The 16,759-nt window shown below is 40.5% G+C and overlaps 1 protein-coding gene across 1 annotated transcript in view; it reads left to right on the top strand.

Moving 5' to 3' along the window:
* Window positions 1–3,426: 3,426 nt before the first annotated feature.
* DKK2 (dickkopf WNT signaling pathway inhibitor 2) overlaps window positions 3,427–16,759 on the top strand; it is a 101,893-nt gene continuing 88,560 nt past the window's right edge. Inside the window, exon 1 of the mRNA XM_004269601.4 lies at window positions 3,427–4,367. Coding sequence (XP_004269649.1) covers window positions 4,146–4,367 — 222 coding nt within the window. The 5' untranslated portion in view covers window positions 3,427–4,145. The remainder of the gene's footprint in view (window positions 4,368–16,759) is intronic.

Genomic DNA, 16,759 nt, shown 5'->3' with positions numbered 1-16,759 from the left:
AAATAATGGGGATGTTTCATGTCCATCTTGTGTGAACAAGAAGATTCGTGGGCCTATGGGACCTACTAAAAATTAACGTCCCTTCCCAAGTTTGCCAGAGTACTGTACTTCTTACTTACCTAAAATGACCCAAATGACCACATCTAGTGTCATTTCTCTGCATTTAACCACAGATGTGGGAATATTGTCTCCCTGTGTGCTGCTAAAACGTACATGTAACTTATGAGAAAAGGAAGGACTCTGGGGGACATTCCTAATATTTTTATTCCCATAGTCATATGAATTCAATCCAGCTTGGAAGCTCCAGATACCCTGTGAGAGACTGAGATTGGCAGAATTCAGTGGTGGATGAGAACAGAGGAAGGCTAATGGCAGCAGCTCCTGAGACGGGTAGAGGCAGATTTCAGTAAGTCAAGGCCTTCACAGTGGACCATAAGACTCTCCATGGCCAAGGCCCTGACTTACTTTTGTATCCTCAAGGCCCTAAATCTAATAAATATACAGTGAATAAATGAACAACTGATAAATACACTATTGTGGGAAGTGGTTACTAATGCAGGGAGAGGGAAAATAGGATGAAAAACAAGAATAAGGCAATGAGGTGTACACTTAGCTTGCCTTGGCCCTAAGTATTCAGAAGGAAACCAGGACCCAGAAGAAACTGCTGAGTCAGTTGTGGTTTTTCTATGGAACCGAAATCACCCCACAGCTGAGGAGCAAAGAGAAGTGGGAAATGATGGCCAAAGGAGAAAGTGTCCACAGAGGCACTTCCTTCTGGACAAGAGGACCCTATCTTTACTTCTGTACAGTGTTGCTTTTATTGATTTACTCCCTAATGATGTTATACAAAAGGCATAAAAAATCTATTTTTCCAAGTAGAATATGAAGCTTGTCTCTTCATACTTATGAAAACACACATGAGAAAACACATGTGGGATTAAAACAGTAATCCAAGGGATTATGTTTATTTGCAGTTAGTTGATTTTGTGCACGCATACCTACTTGTCCGCATATGGGTTACGTGTGTCTGTTTCTGTCTTCTATACAATGTTACAGAGAGCATTTGGACCATGAATGAAATTAGTTTTTATTTCCTTTTTAGCCTAAGGTGTAGTTGTATATGTTTTAGCATTTGATTCCATAGCGTGATTTTGTTTTATAGAAAAGGGACAATGTTTGTGAAAAGTAACTTTCATGTGAACTTTGATTTTTAACTGTATTTGTAAAGTTTGCTTTTGGAACTTGTAGGGTCCTTTGTGAACCTCCGAGATAATCTCTTTATCCTGACATCTAGAGCTGAAGGGTTTCTTGAGAGTACATATGCTGAATTGTACACTATTTCTTTTTAGCATATGACAGGAGTTGGGTTCTGACTGTATGGTATCTTATTTTGGTTGGTGGTAAAGAAAGAGGGAACGAACAGAAACAGGCAAAGTATCTTCAGATTTTCTGTTGATTCATTGGAGTTGTTCCTTCAGCAGCTGGTGGATTCCCACACTCTTCAAGTGGAGGTAGAGTGATTTCTTGCTTACATATTTAGCTCTCTTTTCCTTTTGCTCTAAAATACTCTTGAAAAATATCCAAACCAGTAGGCTCCTAACTTAATTTTCTCCATTTCTCTCATGTTTTCTGTTTGGCAAATCACAATGAAGGCAAAAGATACACCTTTGTGTAAAGTCTAAGCATTGAATCCCAAGTACTTATCTGTAGAGTGTAAGTTAGTTTTCTTGCCCTCCACTAGTGCCTGGAATGCTTACAAATCCTTACAAATCCATTCCTGGGCACATTTTTAAAAAGTGAAAAAAAAAATTTTTTTTTAACCTGAAAATCTCTACCCTGTGGAAGCACAAGGGAATCCAAAGATAAGAAAACATGCCTGAGGGTTCCTCAAGTTTTAATCACCTCTTGCTTGTGCATTCAAATAAAAGAAAGTCGTTCAGAAAATGAAGAATTCCTGGCAGACAGACAGAACAGGGCAGAGAAATATGCAAAGCTGGTGCAGCCTGCGGGAACCCAGCTACAAATTCACACTTTAGACCTACCTCAGCCCCTTTGGTGGAAAAGAAAGGAGTCACTCCCTAGCAACTGTTGACGGTATACCGCACTGTCCGTGCTGGTGTGTGCCAGGATCAGGTGTGAAAGCTGAGGAACTCATGTCTGAAGATTCTAGAGCGTGTTTAGAAAGAACAGCCTCCTCCCCTAGCTGTTAGCCATCAAGTTGTACTGCACAGCCTCGATTTCTCTGTGCACAGATGTTAGCGCACCAGAGAAGGAGAAATGCAACAAATTCCTAAGCGCTTGGGTTGCTTTGGAAGCCTTGGCTTTCTACTGCCGCTGAACATCTCCAGTCCCAGAGATTGCCTGGGACAGCCCTCATCTCTTGTCTCCGGCAAGGCTTCGTCGCCTTGCCCAGCGGTTGCCACTGGCGCCCCCAAGCGCCGCACACCCGCGCGCTCCAGCCCTTCTCTGAGCCTCTTTCCCACAGAAGCGAACGGGACCCTGGGAGCCTCGGGTCTCGCAGGAAAGGCTTCGCATGTAATTCCCAGAGGCTAAGGGGCAGAAAGCAGAACCTCCAAGACTCCCTTGCCGCCCCGTTCATTCCTGTCTGGGATTTCCTCTTTGCAAAGGGGGGAGTTGCCTGGGACAGTAAAGATGCCCGGTAGAGCTGTGAGGTTCAAAGCTCGGAAGGTACTCAGGGGACCCCCATTGCTCCCAGCTCCTCAGAGACGTAGACAAACGCTGCTTGTGTGGTGGGGAGGGGGACTGGAGGGTGAAGAGGAGGAGACCAGAAAGTCCTAAACGCCTCTCAGAGGGAGAATAGGAGCATCTTTCCCCCTTCTCCTGTACTCTTCTTCCCAAAGTCCCATTTGGATCGGTTGGGCACTCCCTGGCGCACCAATACAGTACCAGTCTCACACATCCACTGGGAGGCACAGGCTAAAACCCAACTTGAGCATACACAGACCATTAATGCCCAGATGCTCACTTCTTTCAGTCTTCTGTAGGGCTTTCCCAGTGCTCCTTCAGGAGTCAGGGACTGGAGGTGGGTTGGGGAGGGGTGCTGGCGGTCCCGAAGCGAGGTGGCAGCTCGCCCCTCTCCACTTCCACATTTGCCATCCGTTTGTTTGCAAAGGTTCTTCCATCCTCGGGAGTGGCTGGTTGTCAGGAATAATCAGAACCCCGCCTGTTCCTCTGGGGGTGAATCCCATTTCCTCAACTGCTGTCCGGTGGAAGGGCAGTGGGAGGGGGCGAGGGAGAATCAGGCGGGGAAGCCGCAGGGAAAAGCGAAGAGGGGGGCGGGAACGTGGGGGGTGATAGATACGTTTTCACTCTTTGTCACTATTGAATTGGGGGCGGAGGAAAAAAAAAAAAAAACCATTGTGGGAAGCTATAAAAAGCAAAGGGGGCGGCGATGAGAGAGCAGACGCAGAGAGGGAGACCGCGTGGAGCGCAAGACAGTTCCCAGGGCATCGCGGCGTCCCTGGCAGCGCTTGGCTGTTGCAGGGCTGTGAGCCGGAGAACAACGCTTCGGGGCGCCTGTGCGTGCGCGCGTGCGGGACCTTGGTTGGCCTCAGACCTCAAGGGTCTTGTCCGGGGGCGGTTCCTGATCCCCCATATAGTGCCCGCTAACTTTGAAAAGGAGGACTTATGTCCTGCAAAGGTTGAGACATAAGGGGTAGGGAAGGAAAAGAGGAGAGAAAACGCAACTGAGGCCGAAGGAGAAGGAACTAATGTGGACCTCCTGAGCAGCTGGGAGGAGGACTGGACCGCGGAGAACCGGGCGGGACCTCGGAGGTGCGGGGCAAGGAGCAACGGAAGCGGTGCGGGCCGTGGCGCTGGGGCTTCTTGCACCTCGGGTCACGCCTCCTTGGCAAGAAGGCGCCTCGCCTTTGATTGCTTCCAGTTACTGCAGAACTTCCTGTCCTGGCGGAGAAGCAGGTCTTGCTTGGGTCGCGCTCCCTCCCGGTCTGAGGCGTGAGACTGAGTTCACACGGTGCTGGGCCCCCAAAGCCAAGTGGAGTTGGGGGAAACAGAGTCTGCGAGTCCCGGCGCCCCGCGCGTAGGGCCCCGTGTTGGGGTCCTCCCTCCCTCTGTACCCGCACCCTTGCGGGCTTTGCCCCTTCCTGGGGACCCCTCGTCAGGCGATGGCCGCGTTGATGCGGGTTAAGGACTCCTCCCGCTGCCTGCTCCTACTGGCCGCGGTGCTGATGGTGGAGAGCTCCCAGTTCGGCAGCTCGCGGGCCAAACTCAACTCCATCAAGTCCTCTCTGGGCGGGGAGACGCCAGCCCAGGCCGCCAATCGATCTGCGGGCACATACCAAGGACTGGCTTTCGGCGGCAGTAAGAAGGGCAAAAACCTGGGGCAGGTAGGAAAATACCCCCAATGCACTCCTCAGCAGGAGAGGTAGGGACCGGCACTCTCCGACACTTCGTTTGCCTTTGCCCCCGAGTGCGCCCCCAGGTGTGGCGCGCAGGACGGCTGGGGAGGGGTTCGCAGATGCACGTCTGCACTGGTGGGGGTGGCTGGGTGACTGCGAGTGCTGGAGGGTGTGGAGCGGGCGGGGGAGGGTACTTTTTCATCTTTGCTTGGGGATATGATGGGCATGTATGGAGATCTAGTGCGTACAGATGGGGGAAAGGGCCGGAATGGTCCTTCTCCACATTTAACACAGTGGATGTCGAGGATGATGTTAATAGCTAACACACAGCAACTGTTATGTGTCAGGTACTGTTCTAAGCGTTTTACGTATATTTAATCTTCACAACCCTATGAGCTGGGCGCTGTTACTATCCCTATCCTGCAAATGAACAAACTTAGGCACCGAGTAGAAGCTCTTTGCCCACGGCACACTGTTAGTGAAAGTGGCAGAGCGGGATTTGAATCCGGACAGTCTGAGTCCAGTGTCTGGGCTCTTAACTGTCTCATTTCACAATCCGAAGAGGGAATTTACCGTTTTTCAGGTTCTCCTTCCTTCCCAGCCACTTTCTCATTTCCATGAAGTAAGGTCACATACAGAAAACTTCAATAAACGTGCATTTCTCACTCCTGGATATAAATCATCCCGGAGGGAACAAAATAACGAAGCGACAATGGCAGTATCATAGTTACGGAGGACCAGGGTGCCTGGGAAATAGCAAGGAAAACTCCCGAGGTTTATTTTCCAGAGGGAACTTTCCGCGAGCATCTTTGTTTCTCTGTCACAGAGACAGATAGATTGACAGTCATGCAAACAGTTACACAGACAGACACAGAGAGACACGAGTGCGCACACTCTGCACCCATTGTAGCCAGCACACAGCGGCCAGGAGAGGGGGCCCTGCGGGCACTGGGAACCACTACAGCTCCCCCTTCCGCTCCTTTTTTGCGAAGCCAAAACCGAAAGCCAGTTTGCCAAGCAGCACGGGCACAGCCACAGCACAACTGTCAACCCGTAAAGGCGGCTCATTGACCCACAGATCCGGGGTTTCCTTGTTTTATGAGAGGATCCTGCTGCAGCTGCTGTGCGCGCTCTCGGCGTCCTCCGCTGCCCCTGCCCCCAGCGTCCTCCACTGCCCCTGCCCCCAGCGCAGGCGGCAGAGCGAAGGTTGACAACCAAGGCTGTCCTGAATGGACAGCGAGGGAAGATTCTGCTCCGCTTGGCCCCCTAGTGCCCTCTCACGGGGAGAGTTTTGCTCGTTTTGCAGTTCCAGAATGCTTCCTGGGCTTTGAAATGTCAAACATTTCAGCTATCCTCTCAAAGGAATACAGAGCCTGCAACCACAGTAATTTTCTTTTAAGTCTCAAGAGAAATAAACTATACATCTGCATACACACTACATGCATACATGTCCTGTGCATATTCTCACACATGTGTACATACCTCCATCCACACTTACAAGACCACTCATTCCGTTTTTCTCTTCCTTGGGAAACACCCTGCCATTTTCAATAGGAATGGACTTGTCTTAGAAGTCCATAATGTTACGGGTCAAAGATTAGAAAGAAAGGATGCTCTCAGTCCAAGTCATTAGATTTTTTTCTAATGCTGCTGACTTCAAATTCAACCTTATCAGTTGCTGAAAAGAGCTGGGTTTAGTTTAGCCAAGAACAGAGGGATGGACCCAATAATCTTTGAGGTTCCTTTTGATTCTAATCCATGTACATTCTGTGAGTTTCTGCAAAGGGCTTTCTGTTTCCGTCACCATTGGGTAACACCTGATGTTCCTCAGTCAAATTATCAGTTATGTCAGCACTGCCGCTAGCCATAGGGTTACATGGGTTAGACTGTGAGATGCATCCCAGCACCTGGTTTATCCTTTTATGTTTTGGTAGCATATCTGTATATAAATATGTATAAAATATGTGTGCTTATTTTTCTATCTCTCCAAATATCTGCTCCTTAAATAGGTTGTGACTCTGTTTTGCATGTCTTCAAATTGAAGATTGATTTATTTTATAAATGAGTTGAATTTTTCTTTTTTTTTTTCTTTTTTGAGTTGAATGTCTTGTACGCTTTCCATAACTTAGTGGTCCTATGGAATATATTTCATTATATTCACTTAACTATAATACAGGATCCTTAAAATTTGACATTGGGTTTGTGAGAAAATTACAACTTATTAGACACAATGGTAACATAGAATTGAAACATTAAGTTGACTCACAGTAAGATAGCTGGGAAATAAAAGGATTATCTTTTGTATATTCTAGCTTCTCACTTGTTTATTGGGTGATCTAAAATGTGTACCGTTATGAAGGAAGAAACAGAAAAAATCTTTCTTCTTTGAAGTAGAAAGAGGAATTGTTTGAATATTTATGGGTCTCTTTATCTTCTTTCTTCCACTAGTTATGTGGTTACCAAAATTCTTAGTACTCTTATTTTCAATAACGGAATGGAAATTAGAAAGACTATTCAAAACGGAAGATGCCACATCCTTTTATGGAGAAAAACTTTAGAAGTAAAATGTAGCTGAACTGCATTTTTATCCATCATAACATGATTGATTGAGAAAATTTGTAAGTAAAATGCCAACTGGTAAAACTAGCTAATTATGTAGTGTCATCCTTAGGCCTATTAAGTCTGGTTGTCTCCCCGTCCCCAATCTTTGATTGATGATACTGAACTGTATGCATTTCAGAGGTACAGGAACCAGAGACTGTAAGATATAACTTCAAGTAGGCATATCAGAAACTTAGTCTTTGGTCTCCTTTTCCTTAAGTGAAAATTGAATAATGGTCTGTTTTTCCTGATTTACTTTCAGAATAGAGAATTAAAATAAAAACTTTATTGCGATTGCAGAAGAAATTACTGAAGAAATTTAATGATTCATTAACCTACAAAAGTGAAAATGAGACTAAATTGGCGCCAGGGTTTTCTTGATTCACCGTAGCTGATTTCATATGAAGAAAACATTCTAATTAGTAGGAATTCTACTTGTCCTGTCAGCAAGGTGAATCATTTGTAAATCACTTCTGGAGGAGTAGCCTTTGAATTTCAGGAAAGATTTAGAGGGTGCTCAGAGAAAATGAACTGTTCTCCAGGGGTGTTAAAATTCTCATTCTTAGGTTTGCTTTCAAAGACGCAGTTATGAGTTATGATTGGAAACTGACATCGAAAATTGAATTCATGCAGGTGAATCGATACAGAAGTAGCAAAAATCATTTGGCTGAATTATTCACATTAATGTTTTAATTTGACTTTCCTTTTGCATCTATTATTAACGTGTTTTAAAAGGTAGTGTGTGTATTTATATGTATATGGGATAAATTAGATTGTAGGACTGTTACTAACATATATATCAATATTTATATATCTCAATTTCTAAAGAGACTTGCAAATTTTCTAAATCAAAAGTATTATTAAACAAAATATTCAATATCATGCGCTTAAATATATTCTGATTAAGTACATTGTTGTTCAACATCACCTCTGGAGCGTGAGGTATCAATTTTTACAGGCCACCTTAAAGACAGATTTTAAAAAAATAAAGCAATTTATAAAATCAATTTACCCTTGAAATTAACGGTGATTTTTCTTTTTTGAGAATGAAAAACCTTTTGAATGTGTTTGTAATAGCTTCTTTTAGTCTTTACTCCTTACTTCGTCTTAGACTGGCAGATTAATTTGAATGCAATGCTGTATGATTTTGAAATATTTTTAAAAGTTATGATGAGAACTGTGGAAAATTATTATATTTTAAAGGTAGATAAGCTTCCTGGCATGTGTCTCTAAAATGAAGGTGAAACTGGTAATGTAAATTCAGATTCCATTATTTTCTGATATAATTTTGATGCTTGAAGGACGGTGGTTTGGATGAAGTTATGTTGTGAGAAAAGAACGCTTGACATACATTGAAACAGAAGCTTGAGGACGTTGCTTAGAGAACACTCATATTTGTATATTGCATTTTCTTTAATAAAAATGCTGTATCTATTTGCATGCAAAAACACTCATAAATATGCTCATTGAAAAAACTATATACCCTATTTTCTGTAGGTGATTTCTTCACTTTCTAAAATTATCCATGGCTTTTTTTTTTTTTTAAACCCCAGTCCAACTTTCCCCTGCTAGAGGATAAATATTTGCTACCTCCTCTGGACATCAACTGACACTAAACATAATCAGGAAAGAAAATCAGTTTTTAAATTAAATTTTTCAAAATAAAAAAATATTTGAACTAATCTACACTACACTACTTCTTTTCTTTCACTGTGGATAGTAGAGAATTGATGGTTGATACAAGTGACGGTTACCTCGTGAATAGCAAGCAAAGTATTTTAATGATAATCTAAGTAGGGGCATCCATCATTTTATTTCTGTGCTAGAGGAGAGAGAGTAAAGGACAAGGTTACTTAAACTCACTCCAGCTGTGACTTTGACCCTACCACAGTCCTCTGATACATATTCCTTCCTGGGATGTTTCAACTCTTAAAATTTTTAAAGTAGAGAAAGCAACGTAATAGAAAGGTAACATGTATTCTGTTCTAGGAGAATATTGCCGCTTCCTCTTCTTTTCCCTGCACAATCGTTTTGTGTACATTAAAATGATCTGTTAAATTATAGAGGCCTTTATCATACTCAATATATTTACTATTTTAGACTCAGTCTCTTCTGGCTGTTCATTCTTTGGTATTGATGTAACATTGAAATGAATTACAATCTTATTTCTGTCTGTGACTCCCTGAATGCCCTTTTAAGTCGTTTTATTTCATTATACCTCTAGTCACTTGTACTCATCCATGAAAAGGAGATAAAGCTGCTCCTAGTTAATTATTCAATCATTGAAAAGATTTATGCGATATTTATATTCCTCTTATTCAGTCATTTTTAAAAAAAATCTGAAGCAGCCCTCAAAACAAAATTAATAAAAATTAATAGATAGATTTTTGTGTTGTGTAGGATTGCTTTAAGATTACATAGAAAGATTAAATATGGAACGTATAAGAAAAGTTTAGTATTACTATTTAAGGAAAGCAGAAGTTACTTTTTTTCTTTCTCTGTCCCCACTTTCTGGGAATGAGAGAACAACACATTTATCTCTAATTGTTGGGTGTTTTTTTTTTTTTTTTTTTTTAGGATAAATATAAACCATTCTCCCAAACACAGAGGTCAACTGATATAAAATATGGGAGATTTTTTTTGATAGGAACATCTGTCCACAGGAGGAAAGTCACCATCCAAATATTTTAAATTGTGGCTTCCCAATGAGTCTCTCACGCTAACAATTTTGGGTTATTGCCCACTTCTTTGGGTTCGAAACAAGGAAGGAAGGCCATGAATAACACCAACATCTAATCAGGGTCCTCAGGGAGAGTTCATCCCATGAATCCTTGTCTTAGTAATGGTAAGTTAAATCAGAAACCTTTAAGGCGGAAGGGATTTCAATATCAGATATAAATTGCTGTATTTTAACTCAGTTTATGCAGCACTAAAAACAGAATTATTATATTCTAATTTTTATCCACAACCAATGAACCTGAATAAGAGACTATATTTGTGGGATCTTAATACTAGCTTAGATTTATCTATGTGCTTCAAATAAATGTAGAAATAAAACCAGCAAAACACGAAAGTAGTAAATATTTTAAAAAGTTACATATCTCTCTTCCATAGTTAGATAAAAGGGAAATATACGCATCAGGTATCCTTTAAAATATATTACAGCGTCTAATTTAATTGGGTGATTCTACTTATGTATTATAATTTGGCACACACAATAGCTCAAATTTAAATATTTCATTATCATGCAACATTTTAACTGCCCCAACCTGTCTAAAGCAAACAAATTAAAATCAATGAATCAATAAGTGCATTAAGTGGCAAAACAAAGCATCACAGTTAGGGGGAGAGACTTCTTAAAGGGGTGGATCCCTCCAAATATCTCCTAAAAAATGTTAGCTCTCCATACTATGCTTTACCATGTGGAATAATAATGTTCTTTCTTCCCAGGACTAGAAGAAAAGAGTGATTTTCAGATATTATTTTCAGATATTATATATTTTCAGAATATATATATATTATATATATTCAGATATTATATATTTTCAGATATTATTTCCTTAAACTGGCTTGCAAATAGTTATAGCACACATCAGATTATAGTAAGAGGTTCCATTTATTGATTATTTACTCTATGCCAGGCACTGCTCCAAATGCTTCATTTGAATTAATTTTTTAATTCTCTCGGCAGCCTTTGGAGCAAGTCCTAACATCATCCTTATTTTTATAAATGATAAAACAATAATTCTCCTGAGACACAGAGAGGTTATGCAATTTGTACAAGTCACACAGCAGTAAGTGGAGAAAGCCAGAATACGAACCTAAGCGATCTAGTGTCAGAGCCTGCATATTTAACTACCAGACCATGCACTACAATATGCTGCAATATACAATATGGACACAATATCCGTACAGTGTGGACTTAAGAGGAAACATGGACCTTTATTTTATTCTTCCCTATTCTATTTTCTAATGACATGGATATAACTCTACGTTCATTAAAACCATAGCAAAACCCAAACCCTCTGTTGATGCCAATTGCTACTCTGAGTAACCAAAGTATGATAGCAGTTCATGGGTACAAAGGCACGCACATAGTAGTACACTAGTTTCATCTCTGACTTTACTTGCCTCCCTGCCAGGGAGAATTCACTGTCAACAAGGAAAACACACACACACACACACACACACACACACACACACATCCCTCTTCCTTTCTCTTACTCTTTCCCATTAAATTATTGCGTTGCCCCAAACAGAAGGGAATGCTATTGCATAGATCCTATTTTTCTCTTTTTTTCTCATGGTAACCACGATACAGTCCCCAGTACCCATCATCTTGCATCTAAGTGACGCCACGTGCCCACTGACATCAGCAAAGTGGAGGCCTTCTCAATGGCTTCTCTCCAGTGGCTTGAAGTGGGTCTGGCTGGCATCCCTCACATTCTGATCAGATTGGGGGAAGCTGTCTAGGTTTAGAACCTGCTATGGCTTTTGTTTTTTCTTGACTTCTGACCCCTCCGAGCTGCCTTTCAGAGAATCAGTTGATCTGTAGCAGCACTGCAGCACTACGGCTTCCTAACAGAATTCCTAGGGGAATTTTTCCAAATTTCAGCTGGCTAGCTTAATGTCTTTGGAAAAGCCACTTAACCTCTGGTCTTTTTTAAAAAATCTGTAAAATAGGATAACAGTAGCAGCCATAGTAGTAACAATACTCATCTTACTGGGCAACAGGGAGGAAGAGGAAAGGGCACTTAGTCATTGAACTGATGTCATTATTACTATTACCATTACAGAAATAAGTAAGGTCACGTGCTCCTGCACGAACTAGAAAGTGGCTGCTTAATTTTCCCCACCAAGATGGGAAGGCGTAACTAAATGAATGCATGTGATGTACATGAAGGAAACAAATGAACTCAGTTATACCCAGGCCAAGAATTGTAAAGCAGAACAAAACAAGACAAAATAAACACACACACACACACACACACACACGCACACATGCACACATATGCTATCATGTTTCTTGCACTGATTGTCAGAATTAAAAGGGATGGTAAGTCAGTGCTGTCTTGTAAAACTTAAGCAAAATAGCACATAATTGAAAATTGATGAAATTACACAGAAGCAAGGGTATAGCAGACATTAAAAATACAACCACAGTAAGGAGAGGTCCTAAAAACTATGGCAATATTAGTTATTTAAACATGGAGACCAAAATAATTGAACCACATGTTATAGTCTGCTGCCAACACCATTCATTTGATATTCTCCAAAGTAAGACAGCCTATGCCAAGGCAAGCTTCTTGACACTTTCTGCACAGTGCCTGGAGCCCAAAGGGCTTGCTGAGAATTTGGAAGACTTAGAACTCTCTTTGAGTGTCAGACTGTCCTGCTAAGAGGACTCAGAAATTTGGAGCTCATTATTCTCGTTCCCTTCCCTTTACTTGTTTGTTTGTTTGTTTGTTTTGAGTTCTTTTTTCATGATTCAGATAATTTGGAAATATTTTAATAATGTTAAACTGAGAGTGAAAGTCATCTCACTGAAGTATGTGATAAAGTTCTTTTAACATACTGGGTACAAACTATTTGCCAATAAGAGTTTCTATCTGGTAATGAACTAAAAAACTTGATTCAAGTGGGAGGACGGGGAAAATTGTCATTTAAAACCAACTGAAATGACAGCTCACATTCAAAGAATAGTCTTCACTTGCTCATTGTAACTTCATCTTAACCATTTGGAATTTGGCACTGTGAACAAGCGCTGTGTTAATCTGTCACTTGAAAGCCAAAGTCTTTTTTCCAGTAACCATCCTCTGTACTCTGTTGTCTGTCTTTTATACCTAATATAGCCCCTTCCTCCTGTAATATTACGTATTTTTCTTTTCCTCTCTGGTTTGTTCCTCTTTATTTCTTTCACTGATTCCTCTACAACCTTCTGCCCATAAACGTGGGCATTCCTTCACATTCTCTCCCCAGTCCTCTTTTCTTTCTGTTCCGTGTTTTTTTCTTTGCTGACATTATTTCCTTCTTTGAAATCATTTGTCACATATGCAGATGTTCGTGGTAAAAACTCCTGAGCCCCCTTGCCTGCTCAACTGTTTTGAAGTCCTTTCAGAAACAAAAATTCTCCATATCAAAAATTAAACCATTTACGGTTAACTACAAATTGTCAGGAGTCAGGCAACCAAGTCTTTATGATTTCTCATTGCTATCAAAAAAGTCTGCTAAAAAGTGCCCCGGGTTAGACTAGTGCAGGCCACAAGAATCAAGTCTGATTGCCCCAACTTCTCTTGCTCTTTTCCCTTTCATCACTTACTGAACATGAAATAAACCTGTGTAGGTTCCTATCAAGACAGGTGCTTTTGTTTCTTGAACTCTTATTTATTTGAATGCTTTGGATGTAAAGGGCCTCCAGTTTTTTTTCTCTGTGATGGACTTGTTACATCAACTAGTGTCTGATGAGAATATGCAAGTATCTATTATTTATGCTCATGAAATGTTACATATTATAATATGCAATACATATTTTAAGCAGTATGTAATGTTTGTTTTTATAGCTTGAACTACGCACTAAAGAGTAATTGTTGGCTACTTGCTATTTTATAAATAATTACTAATTTCTAGTGTAAAACGCTTCCTTAATATTTATTTTCCACCTGATAGACTCTTAAAATTGCTTGCCTCTTTAATAATTGAATAAGAGGATTCTTCGTGTGCCTAATAATTATTAATCAAGATGGAGAGCTTTATAGAAAGAAACAAGAGAACCTTTTATCTACAAGTTTCAAGAACTTGTACAAGAGACTAAAGTGGGCATAGTTATAGCCGGGAGATACATTAGAAATCACCTAGTTTAACTCGCTCATTTTACATACGAGGGAACCAATTTAGGACATGGTCATGATCTGCCCAATGTACTACAAATAATGCCTGTGACAAAGGAACTTCTGCTGGAACTTGGATCTTCTGACTTCTGACACAAGCCTTTCAAATGATAACAAAGCTCTGTAGAAGAATTAAATTCAGTTGATTAAAAAACTGATGGGAGATATTTTTTCAGCTCTAAATTTGTGTATGTCAAAATGTATTAGGAAAGAATACAATGTCATGATTCCAACGGTGTCAGTAGGATTTAAGCAAAATTAATGAAAGGATGTGGCTTTGACTACATTATCCTTGCTTGCTTTTTTATTCATAATACCTTAATAAGCCTGGCTAAAGAGAATCTGTACCAAAGAAATATATTTTACATTGGATCAAGTACACATACGTGTACACATACACACACACACACACCCCGTTGAAAAAAAAGTTTCAACAATAAATACTTTTGAGATGCAGTGAGCCTTTAAGTCCTTTCCTTCTATTCTGCTCTGCACTATTCTCTTGTTCTGTTCTCTTTGCTCTCTCTCTTTTAAATACTGGTCATTGCTTATAGAAATGACTGATCAAAACCTGTGGTTTGAAAAACCACTGACTCATTTGCTACTGCCCTTACCCTGAGGGAACTCAGGGCATTATGCTCAGAGATTGGTAGTACTTGAGGAATCAGCCCCAGTGCGGGGAGATAGAAAGCAGAGGCAGGCAGGTTTTCATGGAGAGAAGCATCCACCATCTCAGACCTCTCCCACTTTCCCTTCTGCAACTGCATGGCAGCCTCTGGCCTAGATGTGGTGGAACTCTTCATCTTGGGTTGTGCCTAACCTCTGGCTCTCTCTCTCCTTCCAGGAGTAACTGACTTATAACAATGCTGTGTTTGGTCCTTGGATGTTTCCTGTTAATTAATTTCCATGTTAATCTGTTATCCCACATTAGTATTGTTCTTTCTGGGTGTATGCCATGTGTATCATCATACTTTATTTCTAAGAATATGCAGTTGAAGATGGCTACAGTTTCTACATAGGACAGCAGATGAGCTTGACAGAGCCTGGGATAAAGATTCAGAAGACCTGGTTAGCCTATTTTTTAATATACTGGACATTGAAGAAATCATCTAACACCTTTAAGCCTTAGTTTTCTTATCAGTAAAGTGGGAACTGTGACAATGGTGTCTTTTCCTACCTCTTTGCAAAAAATAAACTATTGTTTATTTACATTGCATCATTAGAGGTTGTGTTATGTAAAACAAAATTAAGGCCTTTCCACTCTGAATTTATGAAAGACAAATCTGAATTAGACAGAATCAACCCAAGAATGAGTTATTCGAGTTGGATTTTATGATTCTGGAATCATAAATTCAGTTTCTGTTTTGACAGATTGCCTTTATTTTTTTAGGGAAGAAAGACTGAAAGCGGAAGGTTTTTTGGTTTTGTTTCCTTTCTTTGCCTATTTGTCTTGATTTTCTTGTATTTCATCAAAAATTTCAGTACCAGTAGTAAGTCTTCCACATTTCTTATTAGAACTTAGTGGTATTATTATAAGGATTATTATTTTTATTCTTGCAGGATACAAACAGCCTGCTATTAGAATATCCTGCCTATGACATTCAAGAAGAGCCCTATGTGTTTTTATTCTATCATGTATGAGATGTTTTACTGTTTATATATTTTTAAAACATCTTGGAAAGGCATTATAAGGGCCACAATAATAGAAGTAAATGTATTTTTAAAGCTCTAAAACTAAACTTGAGTGTCATATTTTGGGCACATTATAGATTACAGGGTTCACAATGGATAAAGTTCAGAGAAATAGCCAATTATAAAGTCAAGCTGTATGGGCGTGAGATCACGTGAACTGTGACAGACAAAATATATTTTGCCACAAACTCTTCCAACAGGAGAGTGGGTATTTTTCAAAGCTGGTGAAAACATATTATTGTTTTCCTAAGTAGGCATTTCCTAATGAACAGTGTAGTAGTTCTGATCTTTCACGTTCCACGTGCAGGAATCTCACCCAAACATTTGTCCAAGCTAGAAACAGTCTAGGCTTCCGGCTTGCCATCCCTGCTCCTAGGCAATTATGCTCTAACTGATAGGATTCTACTTCTTTTTTAATATTGATCTCTTTTGTTGTTTTATTGTCATCCCAACTGCCATTGCCTTGATTCAGACCATTATCATTTCCCAGTGTAACATTACAATTTTGTGGTATTTTTGTGCTTCTCCAAACCATCCTCCACACTGCTTCTAAAGTGAGCTTTCTAAAGTAAAAATCTGATAAGGGTCCTCTAGAAATGTTCATTTCTAGAGCATGAAGTCTAAACTTCTCAACTTGGCACACAGTGTCATCAATTATCTCGTTTCTCTTACTTTGTCCCTGGGGCCACACAGCTGATGAGTGGCAGAGCTGGGATTTAAAGCCAAGCAGTCTTACTTGAGTCTGTCTACGTAATCATGCTATGTTGCATCCTCCTATACATTGGAGGCCAGAGAATCCAGCTAGAGACTTTTTATTGGTATGTTTTAGAATTCAGATGTGATTAAGTGCTTCTGGTCAGCCAGTCAACTTGTTAATTGCTTACTTACTTCTTAGATGTATTAGATGCTATGATCACAGTCAACAAACATTTATTAGACACCTATGTTATGCTGGGCCCTTGGTATAAGTAGCCGTAAAAACAAGTGTGGTGTATTTGAGGAATCCAGTTGGAATTTTCAGGTTGAAAGAGGATCCCAGATATTGTCCAATTCAGGCCTCTATTTTCAGTACAGTATGAAAGCTGAGCAATTTGGTGAGTTTTCCTTTTTTTAAAGATTTTTAAGGATGAATACTTGTATCTCTTAGTTCTCTAGTTAACCTTAATTATGTTAAGAATGGGAACATTCTGCTCTCTGCTG

This window comes from Orcinus orca, chromosome 4 (genome assembly GCF_937001465.1).
Source record: "Orcinus orca chromosome 4, mOrcOrc1.1, whole genome shotgun sequence".
Taxonomy (NCBI): Eukaryota; Metazoa; Chordata; class Mammalia; order Artiodactyla; family Delphinidae; genus Orcinus; species Orcinus orca.
This window is presented reverse-complemented; position numbering and strand designations above follow the sequence as displayed.